The sequence below is a fragment of the Hemicordylus capensis genome, chromosome 2 (assembly GCF_027244095.1).
Source record: "Hemicordylus capensis ecotype Gifberg chromosome 2, rHemCap1.1.pri, whole genome shotgun sequence".
Lineage (NCBI taxonomy): Eukaryota > Metazoa > Chordata > Lepidosauria > Squamata > Cordylidae > Hemicordylus > Hemicordylus capensis.
In genome coordinates, this window is record NC_069658.1 from 12,086,995 (window position 1) to 12,109,960 (window position 22,966).

The window sequence follows — 22,966 nt, forward strand, 5'->3', positions numbered from 1 at the left end:
CTTGATTAGAATGGTAACCTGTTACTAGAGAACCATCATCCTATTTTGGTTAAAATTTGTGTTCTCTTGTGTGGGCCTGGCCTCTCTTATAAAAACTGATTCGTTCCGGTTTAAGTGGTACACCCTGATCAGTGGCAAACTAGCACATTATGGGTTCTCTGCAGAGGAAATCCTTAAAATGGGTTATGACCGGGCTAGGAAGGAAATCAAGCAACGTATTATAGATGTAGATGTTCAGGAGGAAGTTGCTCTTTTGCCCAACAATGTCCATTTGGGCGAGCAAACAATTAGCTCTAACCCCGCAAGTTATCCGCATCTTGTTATTGTTCCCAAATTTAGACGCACTTTGACCTTAGCGCATTTGGACGTCCTCTCCTCCGCTGTTTTGGAGGACAGATTTAAAGACATCCCTTTTCCCGCCCGCCTATGTCCCTGCGGTAAAGGCCAAGTGGAGACCAGTGCACATTCTATTTTATATTGTGATTTTTATAGGGATGCCCGTTTAGAATTAATTTCCCCTTTGCTGACTGATTTCATAGGGCATCCCGATGATTTTTATCTGAAGTTTTTATTAGCCAATCCTGATGAGAATGTTATTAATAGAGTGGCCAGGTACTGTTATATAATTTGTAAAATCTGTTCAGGTTTTTAAATGTTTGATCTTGATATATTGTTCTATTGTTTTTTGTTTTTCTGTGTTTGTTCTTTTTTGTGTTTTTGTACTTTGGTCTATGACCGTAATAAAGATAGGATTGGCTTGAATTTACAGCAGTTAAAACAATTTACAATAATTTAAAAACTCTGGAAGGCCAGGCCAGGCTCTCCTAAAGGCCAGTAATGAACTCAGATTACGGATTTCTGCCGGGAGTGCGTTCTGCAGCCCCAGGGCAGCTACAGAGAAGGCCCACCTCTGAGTCGCCACCAAACAAACCAGAGGTAACTGGATATGGACCTCCTCAGATGACCTTAACGTGAGGTGGGGATCATGCAGAAGAAGGCGCTCTCTAACATAACTCAGACCTAAGCCATTCAGGGCTTTAAAGGTAATAACCAGCACTTTGTATTTTGCACAGAAACATATTGGCAGACAGTGTAACTGTTTCAAAACAAGCATAATATAGTCTCTCTGGGTTGCCCCAGAGACCAATCTGGCTGCCGCATTTTGAACTAAATGAAGTTTCTGAACTACGTACAAAGGCAGCCCCACATAGAACACATTGCAATAGTCAAGCCTGGAGGTTACCAGCTGATGCACCACTGTTTTGAGGTCATCCTCTTCAAGGAATGGGCGCAGCTGTTGGATCAGCTGAAGCTGATAGAAAGCACTCCTGGCCATGGCTTCAATTCAGCTCATCCAGCCCATTACTGCCTGTAGGCAGGCATTTAGAGAATGAGTGCCATTTCCTGATGATGAAGATGAGAAGGAGAATAGATTTGGGTGTGATCAGCATACTGATAGCACCCAGCATCAAATCTCCTGATGACCTCACCCAGCGGTTTCATGTAGATATTGAAAAGCATCGGTGACAGAATGAAGCCCTGAGGGACTCCATGTAACAGCTCCCATTTTGAGGAGCAACTGTCACCAATCTCCGTCATCTGGAATCTGCCTGAGAGATAGGAGCGGAACCACTGCAAAGCAGTGCCCCCTATCCCCAACAACCCCAGGTGACCCAGAAAGATACCATGGTCGATGGTATTGAATGGTATTGAATGCCACTGAGAGATCCAAAGGAACCAGCAGAGTCACACTCCCTCTGTCAATTCTCTGGTAAAGGTCATCCATCAGGCCAACCAAGGCAGACTCAACCCAACAGCTAGCTCTAAAGCCAGTCTGAAATGGGTCTAGAGAACCAGTTTTCTCTGAGACTGCCTGGCCCTAGTCGGCCACCACCCTCTCAATCACCTTGCCCCCAACCAAGGGAGATTGGAGACTGGCCTATAATTATCCATCACTAAGGGGTACAGGGAAGGCTTCTTAAGAAGTGGTCTAACCATTGCCTCCTTCAGTTGGCCCTGTGAGGTAGGGATGTGCGTTTTGTTTCGGATACAAAATATTTTGTGTACAAAACAGGCCATTTCGGCTGTTTTGTAGCCAAAACAAAACACCCAATGCTCAAAACAGAAAATTTTGTAGCCAAAACAAAACATCCCTGTTTCAGATACAAAACGTTTTGTTGTTTCAGCTATTTTGGAACTCCATTTTGCAATCGCAAAAAGTCTTTCTCCTTCAGTCTCCATTTTGAGTTTTGACATCTGTTTGAATTTCCAGCCCTTCCAGCCCGCAGATTGACCAGTGAAAGCATGGGCTGATCTGCTGGCAATTGCCTCCTTATTCCTTTTAAGCAAATTTAAGGGTAAATTTTACCCTCTTGCCCAGTGGAGCAGTGTGCATTTCATTGTTGTTGTTTCACACTGTTGTGTGTAGATCAATTGCATTTTGGGCAGGGGGGATGTGAATGTGCATGACCTTTGGAAATCTGCCTGATTTTTTCCAAAGCTCTGCTGTTGTTAATGTGTGATGATGATATTATTTGGGGTGGATTTGGGGCAGAAAGAGGGGTTTGGGGGCAGAAGAGTGGTTCAGGTGGTAGTGCCCCAATGGGTGTCTGCTGCCACCCAGATTCCAAAGGAATTGGGAAAAGGGCTGATTTTTAAAGAATTTCTGAAGCTGACCTGTCTTTGGGGCAGATTTGGGGCAGAAAGGGGGTCTGAGGGGCAAAACAGTGGGTTGGGTGGCAGTGCCCCAAGGGGTGCCTGCCACAACCCAGATTCCAAAGGAATGGGACAAAGGGCTGATTTCTGAGGAATTGTTGAAGTTTACGCTTCTTAAAGGTCCCCCCCCAGGGAATAATGGAGGTTTCAGAAGACCCATAACTCCACCTGGGGGGCACTGGGGTGGCCGGGAGCGAGTGGTGGTGTAGTGCACACAGGGTGCCAACCACCCCCATGGGTTGCTAACCCATGGTGTGCTGAGTTCTGTTGTTTCTGAGGTGTTCTGAGTGTACAGGTTCTCTGGTAGCATATGAGATTTTCAACGACAAACTATGGATCCACTCTCCCTATGGCTCCCTATGTGCTCTACACCACCACTCGCTCTGGACCACCCTGGTGCCCACCAAGTGCAGTTATGGGGCAGGAATTATGGAGGTCCATCATTCCCTATGGGGAAGAACTTTACAGACACGCAAACTCCATTACAACTTTAAAAATCAGCCTTCTGCCCAATTTCTTTGAAATAATTCTGGCAGCTTCCTTGCCCCCACTGGGCACTACCACCCACCCTACTCTGCTCTGGGCCACCCCTTTCCCCCCAACGTGAAGCTATACTTTTGCTGAAACCTCCATTCTTCCCTAAGTGAAAAATCCTATACTTCAAAAATTCACCAAATTCACCAAAAAATCAGCCCTTTGCCAAATTCCTCTGAAATTTGGGTGGCAGTTTCCACCCATTGGGCACTACCACCCCCACCCACTAGTTTTTCCCTGTGGCCGTTTTTTAAAATCCAAAACATTTCAGATTCAGATTTTGCAATTTTGAACAAAGAACAAAACTGGGGTGTTTCGGATTGGCTGATTTCGAACAAAGAACAAAATGGGGGTGTTTTGGATTTGGATTTGGGCCCCCCCCAAAAAAATGCACAACCCTACTGTGAGGTTCAAATAATGGCAGTGCTTTGTGTATTTCCTTGGTATTGCTGCACAGGTTGTCTACAACTGGGACACTTTGGAATTTTATAAACCAGGGATTCTCAACATTGGGTCCCCAGATGTTATTGGACTTCAAATCCCATAATCCCCAGCCAAAGGCCACTGAGGCTGGGGATTATGGGAGTTGAGGTCCAATAACATCTGGGGACCCAACGTTGAGAATCCCTGCTGTAGACCAGGGATTCTCAACGTGTGGGTCCCCAGATGTAATTGGACTTCAACTCCCATAATTCCCAAAGGCCACTGGGGCTGGGGATTATGGGAGTTTAAGTCTGATAACATCTGGGGACCCACACGTTGAGAAACGCTGCTACAGACCAACAAATGTTCTAATGATCATTAACTGAGTAGGACAAGCTTCCTACCCAGTTTTGGGAGCTGTGTATGCTCCCAATATTTGATTGTCTGCCAACTCAGCTCTCATACCCAGCAGTCAGAGGGCGTAGGACAAAAAGTCTCCCTATCCAGTGGATGCCTCACACACGAGGACTCCCTCTCCTCCTACCCTACCCTACCCAAGTGTCTCCCTTTGGTCTTTCTTCCTTCCTTCCTTCCTTCCTTCCTTCCTTCCTTCCTAATTGTGAGTCAAGGAATTGTCAATTGTGAGGCAAGGAACCATTTCTTGATTTATTTTGCTGTGTAAACATTGAGTATGGGTTTGTTGAAATATATAATTAGAGAGGGGAGGATATAGAAATATTCTGAAATAATAATTTTAAAGGGTTGGAAATACATAAAATGTAAAATATCTATTATCAGACTTTGTGGTATGTTTTTCATCACAAAACATCTGTTATATTCATTGGTGGCATTTGTAATTGTGGATGGTACTGTGACTAAAGCCGTGACTACATTCGTACGTAATGCTTTGGGGTCTGAACTGTGGTTTCACGCATTCAGATGTACAAAAATTTCAACCAGAGGCCCCTTCAATTCCTGTTTCACATTATGGGCGAATGGTCTGAATATTTAATTCAAAGCACAGGCTCTCTCACTCTCTCGCTCTCCTTACCTTGTTCAGATGCCAACCAGCAAACGGGTTCCGCTTCTCATGCCATATCCGGATCTTGTAAAAAATGCCCAGATCTGGGAGTTCTATCTACATAAAAACAAGTGGGAAAATGGTAACATCTCAATGGATTCTGCCCATCAGAAGAAGTTCTCCAGTACAAGCCCCAGTAAAATTGATGGGAGCTGCAAAAGACCAAAATCCAGCAGGTCGTCCTGCTGCACAGCCTCCTTTGGAATCAATGGGAGCTGCATAGGAACACAATGGCAATGGTCTTGCACAATTCCCATAATTTCAGTGGTGCTTTTGTAGAACTTCCGGGTGGATAACGTTATCTGCATCAGCAGAACAGGCTGTTCCCCTTCAAAGTCTTACTGCACCAAGCTGAAAACAATCTAGAAAAAGAACCCAGCAGTTAAGGCTCTGTGCATGTCTACATGGGGCTTTCCCCAGGGATATGCTGATCTGATGTAGACTATGAACTCACCATACAGCAATCTAGAGAAATCCTGGGGTCAATGAGTTTGGCACTGAAGTCAACACAATGGGTAGATGTCCATAATTATTGGACACAGTAAGGCATTTTCTTATTTGGGCCCTAGGCTTGACTTCAAGAACCAGGAATAAGGGAAGAAGCTCTCATTCTTCTAATCTTGTTCATCTGACTTGCTCAATTGAGATATTGTGGAGGTTTGTACAGGTGTCTGTATACATATACATGTACTGTGTGAATGACTGTACATGTATTCATTTAAAAAGTGAACCTGGGTACAGGCACCTTCAAATGCAGGGCACAGGTAGAAAGTGTACAACTGTATGTGCCTTGAACATAATGTGTAAATAACTGTGCACCTGTATGTGCATACACTGTACAAAGATTGTTCATGTTTTGAACATAAAGTATAGATAGGACTTGGATGTACTGGAAAACTGGGAGAAGAGACGATTGCACACATCTCTGTAGTAAAGGAGTGTAAAGGCTTGCTCTTATATAGTGTGACCAACATTAACCTCATGGGTCACTAAGCATCTATTCAAAATTGCATTACAAAACCCAGAGAAATCATGAACAACATTGTAGTCTGCAGGTTGGCAGGAAGGTCTTGCAAATCTTTCACATTTTGCAATGGGTCACTTATAGCTAATGTTGATTTTGATACAGGGTGACATCCAGACTAGCTTACTAAATTGTACTACTCAGGAGTTACTCTCAAGGACTAATTAATTTCAATAGGACTACTTAGGAGTAATTGGCTGCCAGTTTGTTCTGCATAGTTTCAGGTTGTTCTATATTTGGTAATGAGTGTCCCAACCAGTAATTCAATTTGCTGGAAGGCTGTTTGAGAATGGCATGGGGGTACTTTTTTATTTTATTTTACTTTATTTTTTACATTTTATATCCCACTCTTCCTCCACGGAGCCCAGAGTGGTGTACTACATACTTACGTTTCTCCTCACAACAACCCTGTGAAGTAGGTTAGGCTGAGAGAGAGGTGACTGGCCCAGAGTCACCCAGCAAGTATCATGGCTGAATGGCGATTTGAACTCGGGTGTCCCTGGTCCGAGTTCAGCATTCTAACCACTACACCACGCTGGCTGAGACAAGGATTCAAGACCTCAGTGGCCAGTATGGCTTGCCAGCCTTCTATGGACATCAGCAGCCCTGGGATAATTTTATTTCCCAGAGCAACTGGCACCTGAGTCCTTGCCATAAAAATGCTTCAGGAGATAGAGAAGGGAAGAAGAAGGAAGAGAGACCTTCCTCCCTGTAAGACTTGTGCATGGTGGGTTGGGTGAGAAAGAAGGCGGGAAGGAGCAGGAGAAGCAGCTGAGTTATTCTCTGATTTGGACTGAAAGCTGAGCCAGAGAAGAACTCTTGGATGCTAATACACACCTTGTACTTAAGGTGGAAATTGCAAGTAAATGAGTTTTACAGAATCATAGAGTTGGAAGGGTCTAGTGGGCCGTCTAGTCCAACCCCTTGTTTGATGTAGGAAATCTATGGCTAGAGTATCTGCAACAGATGGCAGGCCACCCCTGATAGAAGACCTTTAGTGAGGAAGAGCCCATCACCACCCCCACCCCCAGGTAATTGGTTCCATTGTCAAATTGCTCTTACTATTAAGACGTTTCTCCTAACAGTAAAGCAACCTCTACACTCCTCTAACTTCAGCCCAGGAGATCTCGTCCTGCCCACTGAGGCAGCAGAGAACAAGACTTTGCCCTCTTATTCCACATTCTGAGACAAGGAAATATCCATTTGGGTGACATTTCTAGCCGTATCCTTCTCTCAATAGGTTTGCTATTCTCCTCCTGTCATTAAGGTCATCACATATAAATATTGAGGGTGGGCACACGAGCAGCCAAACCCCGGCTTGGGCAGCCCTGCCTCGGTTTGGCAGCTTGTGTGCAGCACCGGGATCGGGGGCGATCCTGGCACGGCCTCCCCCGCAAGCCCAGGGATTTACCCCAGGCTTTGACCTGGGTTAAAGGGCACAAGTGCACCCTTTACCCCAGGTTCAGGGCCGTGAGTATTCTTGGGCTGCACGCAGCCTGAGCATACACACGGTCAGGCACCTAGAGGGCCCAGCTCTTGGGGGAATCCCCCAGTGCACCATGCTCATCACGCAGTACATTGTGGGGTTCCTAGAGGCCAGGAAAATAAGTCTGGGCCTGCAGAGATCCACGCTGCACAGAGCAGCACAGATCATGTGGGCACATCCTACACACAATGAACGAGATTGTCGGGGGGGGGGGTAAGCTCGCTCTTACATTCCCCCCACACCCTCCCTGCTCTCCGAAAATGGTTATGAGTACGACCTTATTGACTGACTGTTCTTCTACGCCATCTCATTGGCACTAACTGCGAACAAAAATATAACTTTGCGCTGGATTTCATCTAGTGTATTACAGTAAACTAGGGTTCTTAACTTTGTTTGTTTGCTTGTTACATGTACATCCCGCTCTTCCTCCGAGGAGCTCAGAGAGGTGTACATGGTTATTTTTATCCTCACAACCACCCTGTGAGGTAGGTGACAGATACATGACTGGCCCAGAGTCACCCAGTGGATTTCATGGTTGAATGGGGATCCAAACTCGGGTCTTCCTGGTCCTAGTCCTAACCACTACGCTAGCTGGCTCGGGTCTCCAGATGTTGTTGGATTATAATGGCCTTTGGTGACGATGACGGCAATGACAAATATTTATATACCGCTTTTCAACAAAAGTCCCAAAGCTGTTTATGTAGAGACATATAAATAAATAAATAAATGGCTGGGGCTTTGGGGAGTTGTAATTCACCATCATCTGGGGACCCAAGGTTAAGAACCCCTGCACTAATCACATGACCACCATTGCACGCATTCAACACACACATCTTTTGCAAGCGGGGAAGCCATACCATGAATTTGTCAGTCTGTCCAGCTTCAAAGTTGTCTGAGTTATTGTCCAGTTTCATTTCATCTGACTTCCCTTTGCTGCCGAAAAGCTGGAAGTAAATAGGGGCATCTGTTCCTGCGCCCCTCATGTCACTCGTCCATATCCACAGTGACCAAGGATTTTCTACAAAAAAGATGCTAAATTTCTGAAAAGCCAGCACTGGTGACAAAGAATCAATACAAAGGAAACACAATCCAAAGGAAACAAAAAGCCAGAAATGAAATAGGCTTGCCGTCTTTTTGCTGGCAGGGCTCACAAGGCCTTTGCAGTGCCACTTTTCGTAGCACGGCAATATAAAGCCTTGTGACACATTTTCCTTACAATTACTTCTTTTAAGCACCACATTTCCACTGGCCCCCATGCAATCCTATACTTCTGCAGCAAGAAAGGGGAAATGTGATGTCCCTGCCACCAAAGGGAAAATTTGAGGCAAGGCACCTGGAATGTATGCAATGATAATGTGGTGTCGTGGATAGAGTTCTGGCCCTCTGACTGATGAGACCCATGTTGAACCTTGGCTCAGCTGTGAGGTTTAGTGGGTGGCATTGTATATGTCTGGGGTGTCAAACTCCTGGCCCACTGGCTGGCCCCAGCCTGCATAGCCCTGCCGTCTGGCCCCCAAACCATTGCTGCCGTCTCCCTCCACCACCAAGAAGTGGCCACTGATACTGCCACAGCCGAGAAAAGTCCCATGGTCAACACCACCACTGAGAAGCACCACTGGCAGCAAGACTGCAGCTTCAGCACATGATGGGGGAAAGACAGGAGCTGGATACAGCCTCACCCACCAGCCGGCTTCCCACCAACCACCAGCACTGAAGAGGGGAGATCAAGATGATGGTGGAGGAAGAGGAGGAGGAGGAGGAGACAGTCAGAAGATGGGCAAGGAAGGGAGAGGGGAGAATGAAGGGGAGTAAGAGAAAGAGGGGGGGGAGGAGGAGGAGGAGAAGGAGAAGGAGAAGGAGAAGGAGAAGAAGAAGAAGAAGAAGAAGAAGAAGAAGAAATAATTGTGAATGTAGGGTAAGGGAGCGGAGAAGAGAGGTTCTGCTTTTGCATGGTATTGTTTTGAAATTATTGATCTGAGTATTGTGTGCTAAAAATCTATTCAGAGATTCAGCCATGTGAGGCCACTTGCAGTCTCAGGTGGTGTCGCTCAACCAAAGGTTTACCACTGGGCTAGACCTCAGTCGGATTCATTCTGCAACATAGCTGTGAGAATAAAATAGGACATGCTGGCTAACAACCTGACTACTGAGACATCATGAATGAAGTTGTGCCAGCACAAGAAGATAGCGCCATTGCGCTACAAACCGGGGATTTGCAGAACTGCGCCCTGGTGCTATAGTGCTGTTGTGCAAAAGTTTCCTTTAAAACAGATGAGGTGTACCACAGGTTGCGCAACTGCTGCGCAGGCACAAGCATGCTGGTGGTAGCACAGCATTCATCTGGATTCAGAATGCAAGTTCTAGACCTAGCACAAGCACCGAGCTCAACAGCTTGACCCTGGCACAACATCCTTCTGTGCATGCTTAATTCGTCAGGATGTCAACGAGACACTATCCTGGGGTCCTTGGAGAGTGGGTCCCTGGGATACATACAGGTGAAACTCGGAAAATTAGAATATCGTGCAAAAGTCCATTAATTTCAGTAATGCAAATTAAAAGGTGAAACTGATATATGAGACAGATGCATTACATGCAAAGCGAGATAAGTCAAGCCTTAATTTGTTATAATTGTGATTATCATGGCGTACAGCTCATGAAAACCCCAAATCCACAATCCCAGAAAATTAGAATATTACATGGAACCAAGAAGACAAGGATTGTAGAATAGAACAATATCGGACCTCTGAAAAGTATACAGTGTACTGTGCTTGATTGGCCAGCAAACTCGCCTGACCTGACCCCATAGAGAATCTATGGGGCATTGCCAAGAGAAGGATGAGAGACATGAGACCAAACAATGCAGAACTGCTGAAGGCCGCTAATGAAGCATCCTGGTCTTCCATAATACCTCATCAGTGCCACAGGCTGATAGCATCCATGCCATGCCACATTGAGGCAGTAATTGCTGCAAAAGGGGCCCAAACCAAGTACTGAATACATATGCATGCTTATACTTTTCAGAGGTCCGATATTGTTCTATTCTTCCATCCTTGTCTTCTTGGTTCCATGTAATATTCTAATTTTCTGAGATTGTGGATTTGGGGTTTTCATGAGCTGTACGCCATGATCATCACAATTATAACAAATTAAGGCTTGACTTATCTCGCTTTGCATGTAATGCGTCTGTCTCATATACCAGTTTCACCTTTTAATTTGCATTACTGAAATTAATGGACTTTTGCACGATATTCTAATTTTCCGTGTTTCACCTGTATGTGCAGGGCACCTGTGTATATAATGGAGCACCACGTGCTCTGCACACAGGTTGCCTGTGAGGTAGCCACTCTGCACTCAACCTCCACTGGACTCCACAGCTCACCACTGCCATCACCTTCCCCTGCAATAGCCTCCCACTAAGCACTGCCATTGCCTGGCCCCTGCTGGCCTCCTATGGTGCTGGGGAGGTGAAATCATTATAATGCATTGTGGTGCTCTAATAGAAGACTGGCAGAGGTCAGTGAAGAGGTTGCCATGGTAGAGGCCAGTGGCGTGAATGCCACTGTCCCCTGTCCCGTCCCCCCCCCCCAGCATCCCCCTAGACCGCCACAATACAAGGCGCTGGGGTGGTGACATCCTTCCACCAGACAGTGGCAATATCATGGGAGCCCAGTGGCAAGCGTGGCAGTGAGTGGGGTGCGGCTGCAGAGGCCAGCAATGGGTGCCAGCAGCTGAGTGGCCCGCCAAAAATGTAGACCTGGGCCACCTGATGCCATCACAAAGCTTCTGCGTAGGGGAAGCATTGTGAAACACAGTCATTGTGCAAAAATGCCCCGGTTTGGAAAGGCCCTGAGCCTTTAACAGAAAGCCTTGTCACCAGGCACATGCGGAAATTAATTCAGACAGAGGTCTTGCAAAGGGGCAGCAGAGAATGCTCCAGCCCAGGCAGGCAGGAGGGGAAGATGACAATAGCAGTTTATCCGTTTGTATGGCAGTTAAAGGTCACCAATTACTCTAGGCCACTGCAGTGCTTCCTGCCCATTTAATATGCGGCGGTCACAAAGGAATTACACTGTCAATAGCAATCAGGGTGGATAATATGGCAGTTTAAAGGTCATAAATGCTTTCGCTGAACGGACCACGCTGCAGAGATAAAGTGGCCGCAGCATTAAGTAATGTTTGCTGTAATGAGCTTGGTTTCAATGGAATTGCTTCTTAAGCAGCACAAACTGTTCGTCACAAATGGACCCTGATTATGCAGCGCCGTAACCAATTTTAAAAGCATTTATTGCATGAACATGATCGGGGAGAGGAGAAGCAGCATGAATTCTCTTGGCCTCTTATGAACCTTATACAACTCCTTGCTTCTGAAGCATCTGTTACTGCTGAGGGTAATGCACTTCCTGGAGCCAATAATGATGTAGAATGTCGCTGGAGTTTCCTATTTAGCACTCAGAAAGCACTAGGGTTGGTTTTACATGATGTTAAAACAGCAGCATCCAATAAACCTCACCATGAGGCATCCTTTATTTTGCTTACGGTTGTTTTGTGCAGTGCCTAGTTTCTGTAAGCACTCTAGAAATTAAATAAAGCGTGCATGTACAGAAAGAGTATGCATGGCAGGAGAGGGCCATATCTCAGGAATAGATTACATGCTTTGCATATGGAAGGTTCCAGGTTCAATCCCTGGCATTTCCAGGTACAGCTGGGAGATGGGCTGGAGAGCTGCTGCCAGTCAGGGTAGACAATACTGAGCTAGAAGGACCAAGGATCTGACTCAGTAGAAGGCAGCTTCATATCCTCATGACACAGGAAGAACTGGAGCTCAGTGGCAGAAAATCTGCTTTGCATGTAGAAGGGTCCACTTTCAATTTCCAGAATTTCAAGGCAGACAAGGAAAGACCCTGGAGAGCCATTGCTAGTCAGTGTCAACAATACTGAGTCAGATAGGCCAATGAATCATCTGACTCTATATAAAACAGTTCCATATGTCTACGGAGATCATTCTTATGGTGTAAGACAGAAGGAAGGTCTGTCTCAGTAGAACCAAGGGTTGCTCCACGATTTGTCATCCTCAAAGTAATTTTCATTTGTGCAACCTTGTCCTGAACATAAGATCTCTGCTGCATCAGACCATCTAGGCCTGCTTTCCATGGCCACAGTGGCCAGCCTATACCCCACAAAAGCCCAGAAGCTTTAGCCCTCTCCTACTATTGTCCTCCAGGAAGAGGGATTCAGTGAACTGAACATTCTCCTGAACATGGGTCGGGGGGTGGGGGGAGAGAGAATGGGAGAAGTGTAAGTGTGTGTGTGTGTGTGTGTGTGTGTGTGTATTCCAGGCGAAAGAAGATATATGTATTCTGGGTGAAATACAAAGTGGTGGTTCTTACCTATAAAGCCCTTAATGGCTTAGGCCCTGGCTATTTAAGAGTGCGCCTTCTTTGTCATAAAACCTGCCACATGTTACAGTCTTCTGGAGAGGTCCAGTTACTGATGCCACCGTCTCGTTTGATGGTGACCCATGACCGGGCTTTCTCTGTGGCTGCCCCTGGATTTTGGAATATGCTCCCTACTGAAATAAGAACATCTCCTTCTCTGTTTGAAGAAGCTCTTCTGTTTTCACAGGCTTTTAATTCGAATTAATTTTAAAACTTCTTTTAGTATCTATTTTATTATATTGTTTTTATTGTGATGTGTTCTAATTTGTAACTTTTAAATATTTTGTACACTGCCTTGAGATGCACATATCAGGTGGTATAGAAATATTTTCTCTCTCTCTCTCTCTCTCTCTCTCTCTCTCTCTCTCTCTCTCTCTCTCCATAGACAGACCTCTCCTCCTTCAGAGATGTGTCAAATCCCCTTAAAAAGCCATCTAAGCTAGTGACCATCTTAGCACATATTGAATTTCATAAATTAGTTATGCATTTTATTTGATTTATTTGGTCCATCCTGATTTTACTGCCAACCAATTTCATTGGGTGACTCTGGAGTTCTTGTATTATGAGAGGAAGAAAAAGGTTTCTCCAGTTGCTTCCTCTGCAGCAGGGCTGCAGCCTCAGGAAAAAAAAACCTACAAATCCCAGAAGCCCCTGCACAATTCAGGGACCTAGAAAAGAATTTAGGGGCAAAACGTGCATTTTACATTGCAGCACAGTCAAAAGAAATTGAGGTGGCTGCTGAAGTGCTCCTTCCAGGATGAAGAGGATCTCATGAAGTCTATCTCCTGTTCCTCCTTGTCAGTCACGGGTAAAGGAGAAGAAAGGGGGGAAGAAAAGACAGCAGGGCAAGGCGCAGGAGGTGGGGAGTGGGGGGTATCCAACAGAAATGTTAGATTTCCAGCGTGACATGATCCAACCTAACAATTAGGAGAGGCCAACATGGCTCATCCTGTCAATGCCAACGTCAGATCATGTTGTGCTACATCAGGATCTGACATTGTGGGCTGGGCACAGGTCTAATAACAACCACACTTCCTTTTGCACCTACTTTTCAGTCTCTTCTGGCGTAGCGAGAGCATTTCATAGAGCTCCCGTTCAACCAGCCCGTCACCTTCGTCTTCATCCAGCCATTTCCCACAAGGGAATGTTTGTTCAATACCAGTAAATGGGCAATACACCGTCACCTGGGGAGAAGAAGAATCACAATCAGAATACATCATCCAAGTACATTGCCATCCATATCCCCTGGCTACACATCATAATTCTAGGGAGGGAAGGTGGGGGGACACCTTCAGTTAAAGAGAAGAGGAGGTGATTACAAATTCACTCATGCCCTGAAAAATACAGAAACTGCAAGTGAAGGCAACAGCCTTGAATTCTGAGCCATGGAAGCAGCGAACATGCTCTGCAGTCACGCATGCTGTGCTCGCTTACAACTTCACTTACTGTATCAAACATGCAGACTCACTCTGTTCCACTTGCACATTCTGCAGTTTAATTAGCTAGTTTTCAACAGAGCTAACTGTAGAAAAATTCAATGGGAAAGAGTTGTGGCATGCAAGGTCAAGGCAGTGGAGTTGAAAATGGAATATCAATAGTTTAGTGAAGTAGATATTATGTACAGAGAGGCAAGCGCAGACTGCTTTTTAGTGCTCTTGCTGCTGGCTGTGTGTTAGCCCCACCTCTATTCCAGGACTGGAATACAAGTAACTAAAGCTCCATTCAAAAGCTGGCCTGGATCAAGGAATGGATTAATTAAAAAAAAACCCATCACACTAGCCTCTTGCAAAGGCTTATTAATGATGGACTCTCCTTTCCCTTTCTCTTGTGAACATGTGTGTCACCTCATGATGAAAGAGACACACGCCCCAATGCCCATCTGCCCCTAAGCTAATGCCTCTTTCCACATCCTCCATCTCTAACTTTGCTTCCCCAGTTCCCCTCCACTTACAGCCCATCATGTTTAATGTGTGCCACATTCTCTCTATCCCAGATGAAAGCAAATAGGGAAAGCAGAGGGCTGGTGTGCAGCTAGGTGGCCAGCCACTGCCCCACAGCACCCGGAGCATTCTTGTTCCCTCATTCTGCTGAGAAAGAGGGCTGGGGCAGAAAAGGAAGCGGTGGGTATATAGAGACTAAATTGTAAGCCAGCACACCATGTGAGAGTATAGGAGGATGCTTGCAATATTTCTGAATTAACTCAACTGCTGCTTTTGTCTTCAGTGACTGCAGTCTAACACCGCTAAATACAAGGAGAGTGAGCTATACATACAGCTTGGGCAGGAGAAGGTTCTTCAACTGTTTCTGCTACAGCAGCTTGCGTTGCAGGGGCAACTTGTTTTTCCACTCTAAGTCTGCATTCTCACGTAACACGAGACCGGAGGTGAAGGGACCTCTGGTTTCATTCTCAGTATGTCCGAATGCAGTTTCACTGAAAAATGGACCCACGGTTTCCCTCCCCGGACAGAAATTTGTACCTTCAGTTTGCCTGGACCTCTGGTTCCATGATGCCTGCATTACAGCCAAACTTTGGCACAGGAGTCTCATTGCTTTGCAGCCAGAGTTGAGGGAGGAAGTTCCTCCTTCATTCCAGCTACTATTGGCTGCTGGTCCTGTCCTTCAGTAAAGAAGGAAGCCTGCACAGTGAGACTGCAGAGAGGGAGGTCTCCTGAACATTCAGATTCAGACAGGGAAGCAGAACTGTTCTGCGTTACATGTGAATGCGGCCTAAATGTTGAAAATGAAACTAGATTTGGGCTGTACCAATTATCATCTGCTCTATGCAGGGACTGCCTCAGCGCTTCGGAGGGGTCCCCCATTCTGTGGTTCAGGGGAGTCTGACTTGCTTTCACCCAGTTCAAAGGTGTCTTTTTGACCTGAGCCAAAGCATTAACAAACCTCTTGTCACTCCCATGACTGCTGCTTAGTACTTACCAGGCAGGATCAGGAGATGGCTTACTTTACTTTCACTCTTGGCAGTAAAACAACTATGACTGCTGCTGCATTGTTTTAGTTTTTAAAGGCTTCCACAATACCCCTGCAGAAGCCTCAGAAAAAGAGCATTTCCCAATATCTGTAGGACTGCAGGGAGAAGCACGGAAGTGTTCTGGAAGACTTTTCAAAACAACAACAACAAATATTTATATACTGCTTTTCAACAAAAAAAAAAAAGTTTCCAAAGCAGTTTGCATAGGGAAATAAGAAAGAAAGAAAGAAAGAAAGAAAGAAAGAAAGAAAGAAAGAATTATTTAAACTGAAGCAATACCACTGCTCCTTCACTATAGATAGCAAAGAACACAAAGTAAAACCTTTTCGGATCCTGCCTGGTAAGAACTAAGCCAGTGTGAGGCTGAAACTTCAAGAGCCAAAATGGATCCAAATAGAACTGGACCACATAGGACCCAACTCAATCCAAAATCACTCAACTGGTGCAATTCGGGTTGAATTGAGTTGCACCAGTTTGGCTACAGTTTGATTTGGCTACAATTCAGCTTGTCGCCAAATCAAATTGTAACGCAGCAGGGAAATGCTTGACTAACAAGCAGAAGTTTGCTAGTTCGAATCCCTGCTGGTATGTTTCCCAGGAAACACCGATATCAGGCAGCAGTGATATAGGAAGATGCTGAAAGGCATCATCTCATACTGCACAGGAGGAGACAATGACAACCCCTCCTGTATTCAACCAAAAGAAAACCACAGGGCTCTGTGGGTGCCAGAGTCAAAATCAACTTGATGGCACACTTTACCTTTTACAATTCAGCTGTCAAAGCTTCACACACACGTCTAAACTGGACTGCCTCTTTAGGATGTAGCAGAAGCTTCAGAAGAGTATAAAAAGAGCCTTGGCCACTCTGGGAAAAGGTGGAGTGCTAATACAGTGAGTAATGCCACCCTCCCCTCTTCGACCACAGAAATACATCCGGTTGATGAGTCCACGGTTTATTTCTGCATAAGGCTGGAGTGTCACAGCACATATTAGGAGAAATCAGATCCACGCGAACATGATTACATTAAATCGACTGGCTAACCTGGCGGCCTTGTAATTGAAAGGGGAGCAACATTTTTCAAATGTTCTGGGTCACTCCGGTCAGCCTGCAAATGGGAAAAGGATTGGACAGCTGTCCAAAGGCGTTAAGTGTCCTGTTCTCACCTTTTCACAATACCAGCCACAGCTGAGACCGGCATTATCATGTCCAATTGAGACGCGGCTCAAAGGACTGAGAAGTGCGGCAATCTCAACGTTAAAGAGATCGGTCCTGGCACGCTCGAATTCGCCTCCCTCCAGGAAAACCTTCCCACTGTTCTTCAGCCCTTTGGAGCCATGCATGACAATGTGGATCTTGGAGTTGGTGCCGGCCCCTCGGATGTCTCCGGTCATGACAGCGACATTGTAGACAATGCCTAGATGGAGGAAGAATGGTTACAGCCATCACCACTATGATTGTTACTAATGGGATTCTTTGTGGCGCTTAATGGATTTCTCCCTGTCATAGCCTTTCATTTGAAAATGTTTATGCTGCCTGCCTTTCTGAAGAAAGCCAAGACAGCCTTTAAAAAATCAGATTAAAACAAATTACCAAAAGTAATTTGGTAAAATAGGAGAGGAGGGCTGGTCTTGTGGGAGCAAGCATAACTTGTCCCATTAGCTAAGCAGGGTCCACCCTGGTTGCATATGAATGGGAGACTTGATGTGTGAGCACTGTAAGATAGTCCCCTCAGGGAATGGAGCCACTCTGGGAAGAGCAGAAGGTTCCAGGTTCCCTCCTTGGCAGCATCTCCAAGATAGGGCTGAGAGAGACTCCTGCCTGCAACCATGGAGAAGCCGCTGCCAGTCTGGGTAGACAATACTCAGCTAGATAGACCAATGGTCTGACTCAGTATATGGCAGCTTCCTATGTTATTCAGGTACTTAAACCCTAACACAAGGCTATACCTCTGGCCTCTTTCAAAAATTGTGAGATTGTGAACCATGCAGGGACTTTTTTGTATGGGGCGGCATACAAATGTACTATATATTCTTTTTACAAAAAAGTTAAAAAATGACCCTGGCATGTTTTGAATGTGGGGATGGGGCTGTAGTGGCGATGGGGCCATAGCTTAGTGATAGAGCATCTGCTTCGCATGTGGAAGGTCCCAGGTTCAATCCCTGGCAGCATCTCCAGGTAGGCCTAGGAAAGAACCCTGAACCTGAAACCTTGGAGTGATTCTGCCAGTCAGTGCAGACAGTACTGAGCTAGATGGACCAATGACATCTCCAGGGAGAGCTGAGAAATATCCACCTGAAACCCTGGCAAGCTCCTGCTAATCAATGAAGCTCTTCTCACGATCAGTGAGAAGATCTTCTTCTGGGTCTGCGGGGAGAGCGGACTTCTCCTGTTCTCCCCACAGACAATCCAAAGGCAGCCCTTTGTGGCTGGATCGGCCGCCCACATGACTGCTGGCTCTGTCACGGAGCCGGTGGGGGCTACGGGGATCGGGGCCACGTGGCCCCTGGAAGTTCCAGGATGCCCCGTGTGAGGAGGGGTCTACTCATGTGTCACCGTGCATTGTGGCAACACATGAACAAAAAGATGCAAATGCTCTATTAACCTCATCTAAGGGGAGAGTTAATTATGGAGGCTACCTGCCAGGAGCAACGAGGCTCCTGTTGCAGCACACCATCTCCCAAAAGCGGCTAGGTTCCCTTAGCCTGCCTTTGGACAATCATGAGAATAGCCTCCGTGTAGTCAGTACTAACTGAGCTAGATGGACAAGAGTCTGACAATGTTTGAAATAGTCTGACAATAGTCTGGAACTCAGAAGGCAGTTTCCTACGTAATTATCACAGGGAGATCTACTTTGGGGATGGGGCTGTAACTGGGTGGTAGGTAGAAGGTCCCCATTTCAATCCCTAGCATCACCAGGTCAAGATGGGAGAGAGACTATGGGAGAGAGATTATGGCCCCTCTGGGACTGTGGGAGAGAGAATATGGCCCCGTAGAATATGGCCCTCTGTGGGAGAGAGAATATGGTCTGTAGAGAGACTACGGGAGAGAGACTATGGGAGAGAGACTACGGGAGAGAGACCGTGGCCCCGATGGGAGAGAGACTACAGGAGAGAGACTATGGCCCCAAAGGGAGAGAGACTACGGGAGAGAGACTATGGCCCCGATGGGAGAGAGACTACGGGAGAGAGACTATGGCCCCAATGGGAGAAAGACTGTGGGAGAGAGACTATGGCCCTGATGGGAGAGAGACTATGAAGACTATGGAGAGACACAGCCAGTCAGTTAAGATAGAACCGAGCTAGGTGGACCAAGGGTCTGACTCCGCATAAGGCAGCTTCCCCTTCTGTGCCCTCAGATATATTTTGCCTGTTACTGCCACTAATCAAGAAAACTAAATGCTAGGCAAAAATCAAACAAAAGTAGCACTAAAAGGAACAGAGCAGGGGAAAGCCTCTTGTTCTGTGTCATGTGCAGTCCAGTGGCATCAGGCGAGGGGTATTTGGTCACTTCTTTTCAAGTCCCTCTCTTCAGTCTCATCTTCCCTCTCCCTCTTTAAAGGTTTTTTTTATTGCTAATATCCCTTAGTACAGTAAACATAAGCACAAATTTATATAAAAACATATATCTTACAGTACATCAGTTCATACCAATCCTTAATTGTAATTCCATATATTGCAATTAATATGAGAAACAGTTTCTTTGTTTTGACTTATATAAAAGTCAATCCATATCTGTAAGACACATACATTAGAAAAAGCTCTGCATTTACCACATCACACGATTACCTTTAATTAATTTTTTCTAGACCTTTAATCAGACTAAATCCATCCTTTTACACCCTGACCTTTTAAATTTTTAAAGTATACTTTAGGTAATCCACTACCATTTTCCGTCTTTCTGAGATACCAATGGAATTTTGCCTTGACCTTAAGTAAGTTGTCATTTTCACTAGAGAGGGTAATTTCCCAGACCTTCCTCAAACATTAAGCCCTTTGGAGTTTTTTCCTCTTTCCATTTCTTTGCATAAACTATCCTTGTGGTTGTTAACATATAGAACTGACTCGGAATACTGGGTCCAATTTTGGCCCCACATCCTAAAGACACTGATAAGAACCAGGGGAGGATTAAGTTTTTTGCCACCCATAGGCAAGAAGGCTTTTGCCACCCTTTTACCTTAAACAAAAAAGGTTTGCTTTTTTAGTATAAGGTAAAAGGGGGAACTTCCTCCTCACCCACTCCACCCTTGCTGTAGCCACCGCTGCCCACAGAGAGGGGCAGCAAAATTCAAGGAGGGGCAAAATTTGCTGCTACTCAAATTTTGGTGCCGTAGGCAAATGCCTACTCTGCCTCTCCATTAATCCACTACTGATAAGGACACATTTTAAGGATGGAGGGCAGCAAAGATGGTAAGGGGTCTGGAAACCCCATCCTATGAGGAAGAGTTGAATGGGGAAGTTTAACCTGGAGAAGAGACGACTGAGTGCGGATATGACAGCCGTCTTCAAATAGCTGAAGGGCTACTACATATTTGAAGATAGTCATCTACAAATAGTTGAGGGTGGCACATGATAGAAAGAAGATTCTGAGTGTGGAGCATGATAGAAAGGCAGTTCAAATGACTGGGTGGTGGGGTGGGGGGAGGCAGGGTCCAACTCACCATCCCCTCAGATGATCAAGAAAAAACTACATGGTGAGCAGCTTGAACTCCCAGACAATACGTGCTGCTCCAGCACTGCAGATCTCTGGAAACTGGGACAATGCGTCCCGGCCTCCAGATATCTCACTATTTATTTATTTATTTATTTAACATTTATATCCCGCTGTTCCTCCAAGGAGCCCAGAGCGGTGTACTACATACTTAAGTTTCTCCTCACAACAACCCTGTGAAGTAGGTTAGGCTGAGAGAGAAGTGACTGGCCCAGCGTCACCCAGCAAGTATCATGGCTGAATGGGGATTTGAACTCGGGTCTCCCTGGTCCTAGTCCAGCACTCTAACCACTACACCATGCAACAAGTAAACTGTGCCTGCAGCCTGAGCAAACACACAATCCTGGCCACACCCTTATCCCTGGCTAACGGCCAGGTTTACATGTAAGGTTAGGTGACACGGCAGGGCAGGGATCACGCTTGATCCCAGCGCTGCACACAAGCAGCCTAACCCAGGCTGACCTGCCCCAACCTGGGTCAGGCTGATTGTGAGAATAAGCACAGTAAGGGGAGCAGACTTGTTCTCTGTTGCTCTTGAGGGCAGGACTAGAACCAATGGGTTGGAATGGTAGGAAGGCAGATTTAGGCTACACATCAGAAAGAACTTCAGAATTGTCAGAGCCAGGGGCGGAGCCACCATTGGGCAAATGGGTCCAAAGAACCTGGGCCACCGCCAATCAGGAGCCACACCTCGTGGCCCTGACACACCCCTAACGTCTGATGCAGGGGGGCATTATTTCACTCCCCAATGGGACCACGCGGACTCGTTTGGAAATGAAATTGGCCTGTGAAACTTCCGCTCCTGGCCTCGCAGCGGGGCCGATCTCCCTCCCAAACAGAGCCGCGTGGCCCCATTGGGGAGGGAGACCATGCCCTCATGTCTGATGTCAGACATGGAGGTGTGGCAAGCAGGGGCCCCTGTGTCTGACATCAGACACTGGGGGCAGGGCCAGGCGCTGTGGTGGCAGCCGAACATGGGCTGTCACCAGACTTGCTCCACACATTGTCAGAGCTATAAGACTGAGCAACCGTCTGCCTCATGCAGGCTCTTCTTCACTGGGGTTTTCAAACAGAGGCCGAACAGCCATCCATCAGGGATGATGCTGTAGTGGGCCTCCCAGGTCCCTTCTGACTCCTACTTCCTATGATTTTATGACAGTATCTGCAAACAGGGAGGAAAAGGTTCCTTGGTAGCCTTAAGGTGGCAGCTGAAGAAGCAAGAAGCAACCTCAGATCGAACAACTGCTTGTTCTGTCTTCTTGCTCCTTCCTTAAGAACAAGTTGCTTCTTCGGTTGCCCTGAAGTTGTCCTGGTGGGAAGAAGAGGCCATTTCCACTGGCATTTCGACAGCAAAGGTAGCCCAAGCAAGAAGCATCTCCCAAGGGAGGGCATTCCATAATGCAGGAGCCACAATGGAAAAGGCCATGCCCTTCCTACCCACCTGCTGAACTTCAAACTGGAGGGATTGCACAACAGGAACAATGATGTGGTCTAGAATTATTAATTTTAAAGAATGCTGTAAGTAGGGATGTGCATGGAACCATGGCTGGGAGGTTTGGAAGCGGTGGGGGTGGCACTTTAAGAGCGGGGGGAGGTGCACTTACCCCTGCCACCACTTTCCACCCGCTGGCATTATTTTTTCGTAAAGACCTTCAGGGCAGCAGCATTTCCCTCCTTGGCCAGAAGTGGCCAGAAGTACCAGGTGTACATGCACCCGTCGCCTGTGCGCCCATTTACGTCAGACGGGCGCATGCGACGTTCGCATGCTCACCCGGTACTTCTGGCCACTTCCGGCGGAGGAGGGCAACGGGGCAGCAGGGAGGTATGCTGCCGCCCCGAAGGTTTTTACGAAAAAATAACACTGGCAGGGGGGAAACGGCGGCAGGGGTAAGTGCACCCTCCCCCCACCCTTAAAGCGCCACCCTCCAGGGCCTTCAAACTTCGAACCAGCCCCATGTTTGAACCTGTTCGGAGGCCCATAAAAGGGCCTCCGAACAGGTTCGTGCACATCCCTAGCTGTAAGCTGCTCCCGCCCTTTCGAGAAGAGAAGAATATAAATGTAACTTATTATTCCCAACAGAGTAGTGTGCAATGCGTGATCACGCTCCTGCAGTGCCAGTAACTGCACTACACACAGCAGCAGCAGCAGCAGCAGGCAATTTAGAGCCCTGCCCCCATGACATTGGGGACATGTAAGCTGAGGACAATAGCTAGCACCTCCCCTCCCCAACAGACTCAACTCTGAACAACAACAACAAACATTTATATACCGCTTTTCAACAAAAGTTTCCAAAGCGGTTTACATAGAGAAATCATAAATGAATAAGATGAATCCCTGTCCAAAAAGGGCTCATAATCTAAAAGGAAACATAAGATAGACACCAGCAACAGCCACTGGAGGGATGCTGTGCTGGGGGTGGAGAGGGCCAGTTACTCTCCCCCTGCTCCTTAAAGAGAATCGCCACGTTAAAAAGGTGCCTCTTTGCCCAGTTAGCAGAGGCAACCTAGGCTAAACATAGCACTTACTTCTCTCCCCCCCCCCAGCAAACGACAGAGAAGTAAAGTGTATGCCCC

At 46.5% G+C, this 22,966-nt stretch overlaps 1 protein-coding gene across 1 annotated transcript in view; it reads right to left on the bottom strand.

The window, feature by feature from the left end:
- LOC128348218 (lipoxygenase homology domain-containing protein 1-like) overlaps window positions 1-15,225 on the bottom strand; it is a 90,472-nt gene extending 75,247 nt beyond the window's left edge. Inside the window, exons 1-4 of the mRNA XM_053303958.1 lie at window positions 15,176-15,225; window positions 13,747-13,882; window positions 8,121-8,281; window positions 4,724-4,810 (exon numbers count right to left, since the gene is read on the bottom strand). Coding sequence (XP_053159933.1) covers window positions 4,724-4,810; window positions 8,121-8,281; window positions 13,747-13,777 — 279 coding nt within the window. The 5' untranslated portion in view covers window positions 13,778-13,882; window positions 15,176-15,225. The remainder of the gene's footprint in view (window positions 1-4,723; window positions 4,811-8,120; window positions 8,282-13,746; window positions 13,883-15,175) is intronic.
- Window positions 15,226-22,966: the final 7,741 nt, after the last annotated feature.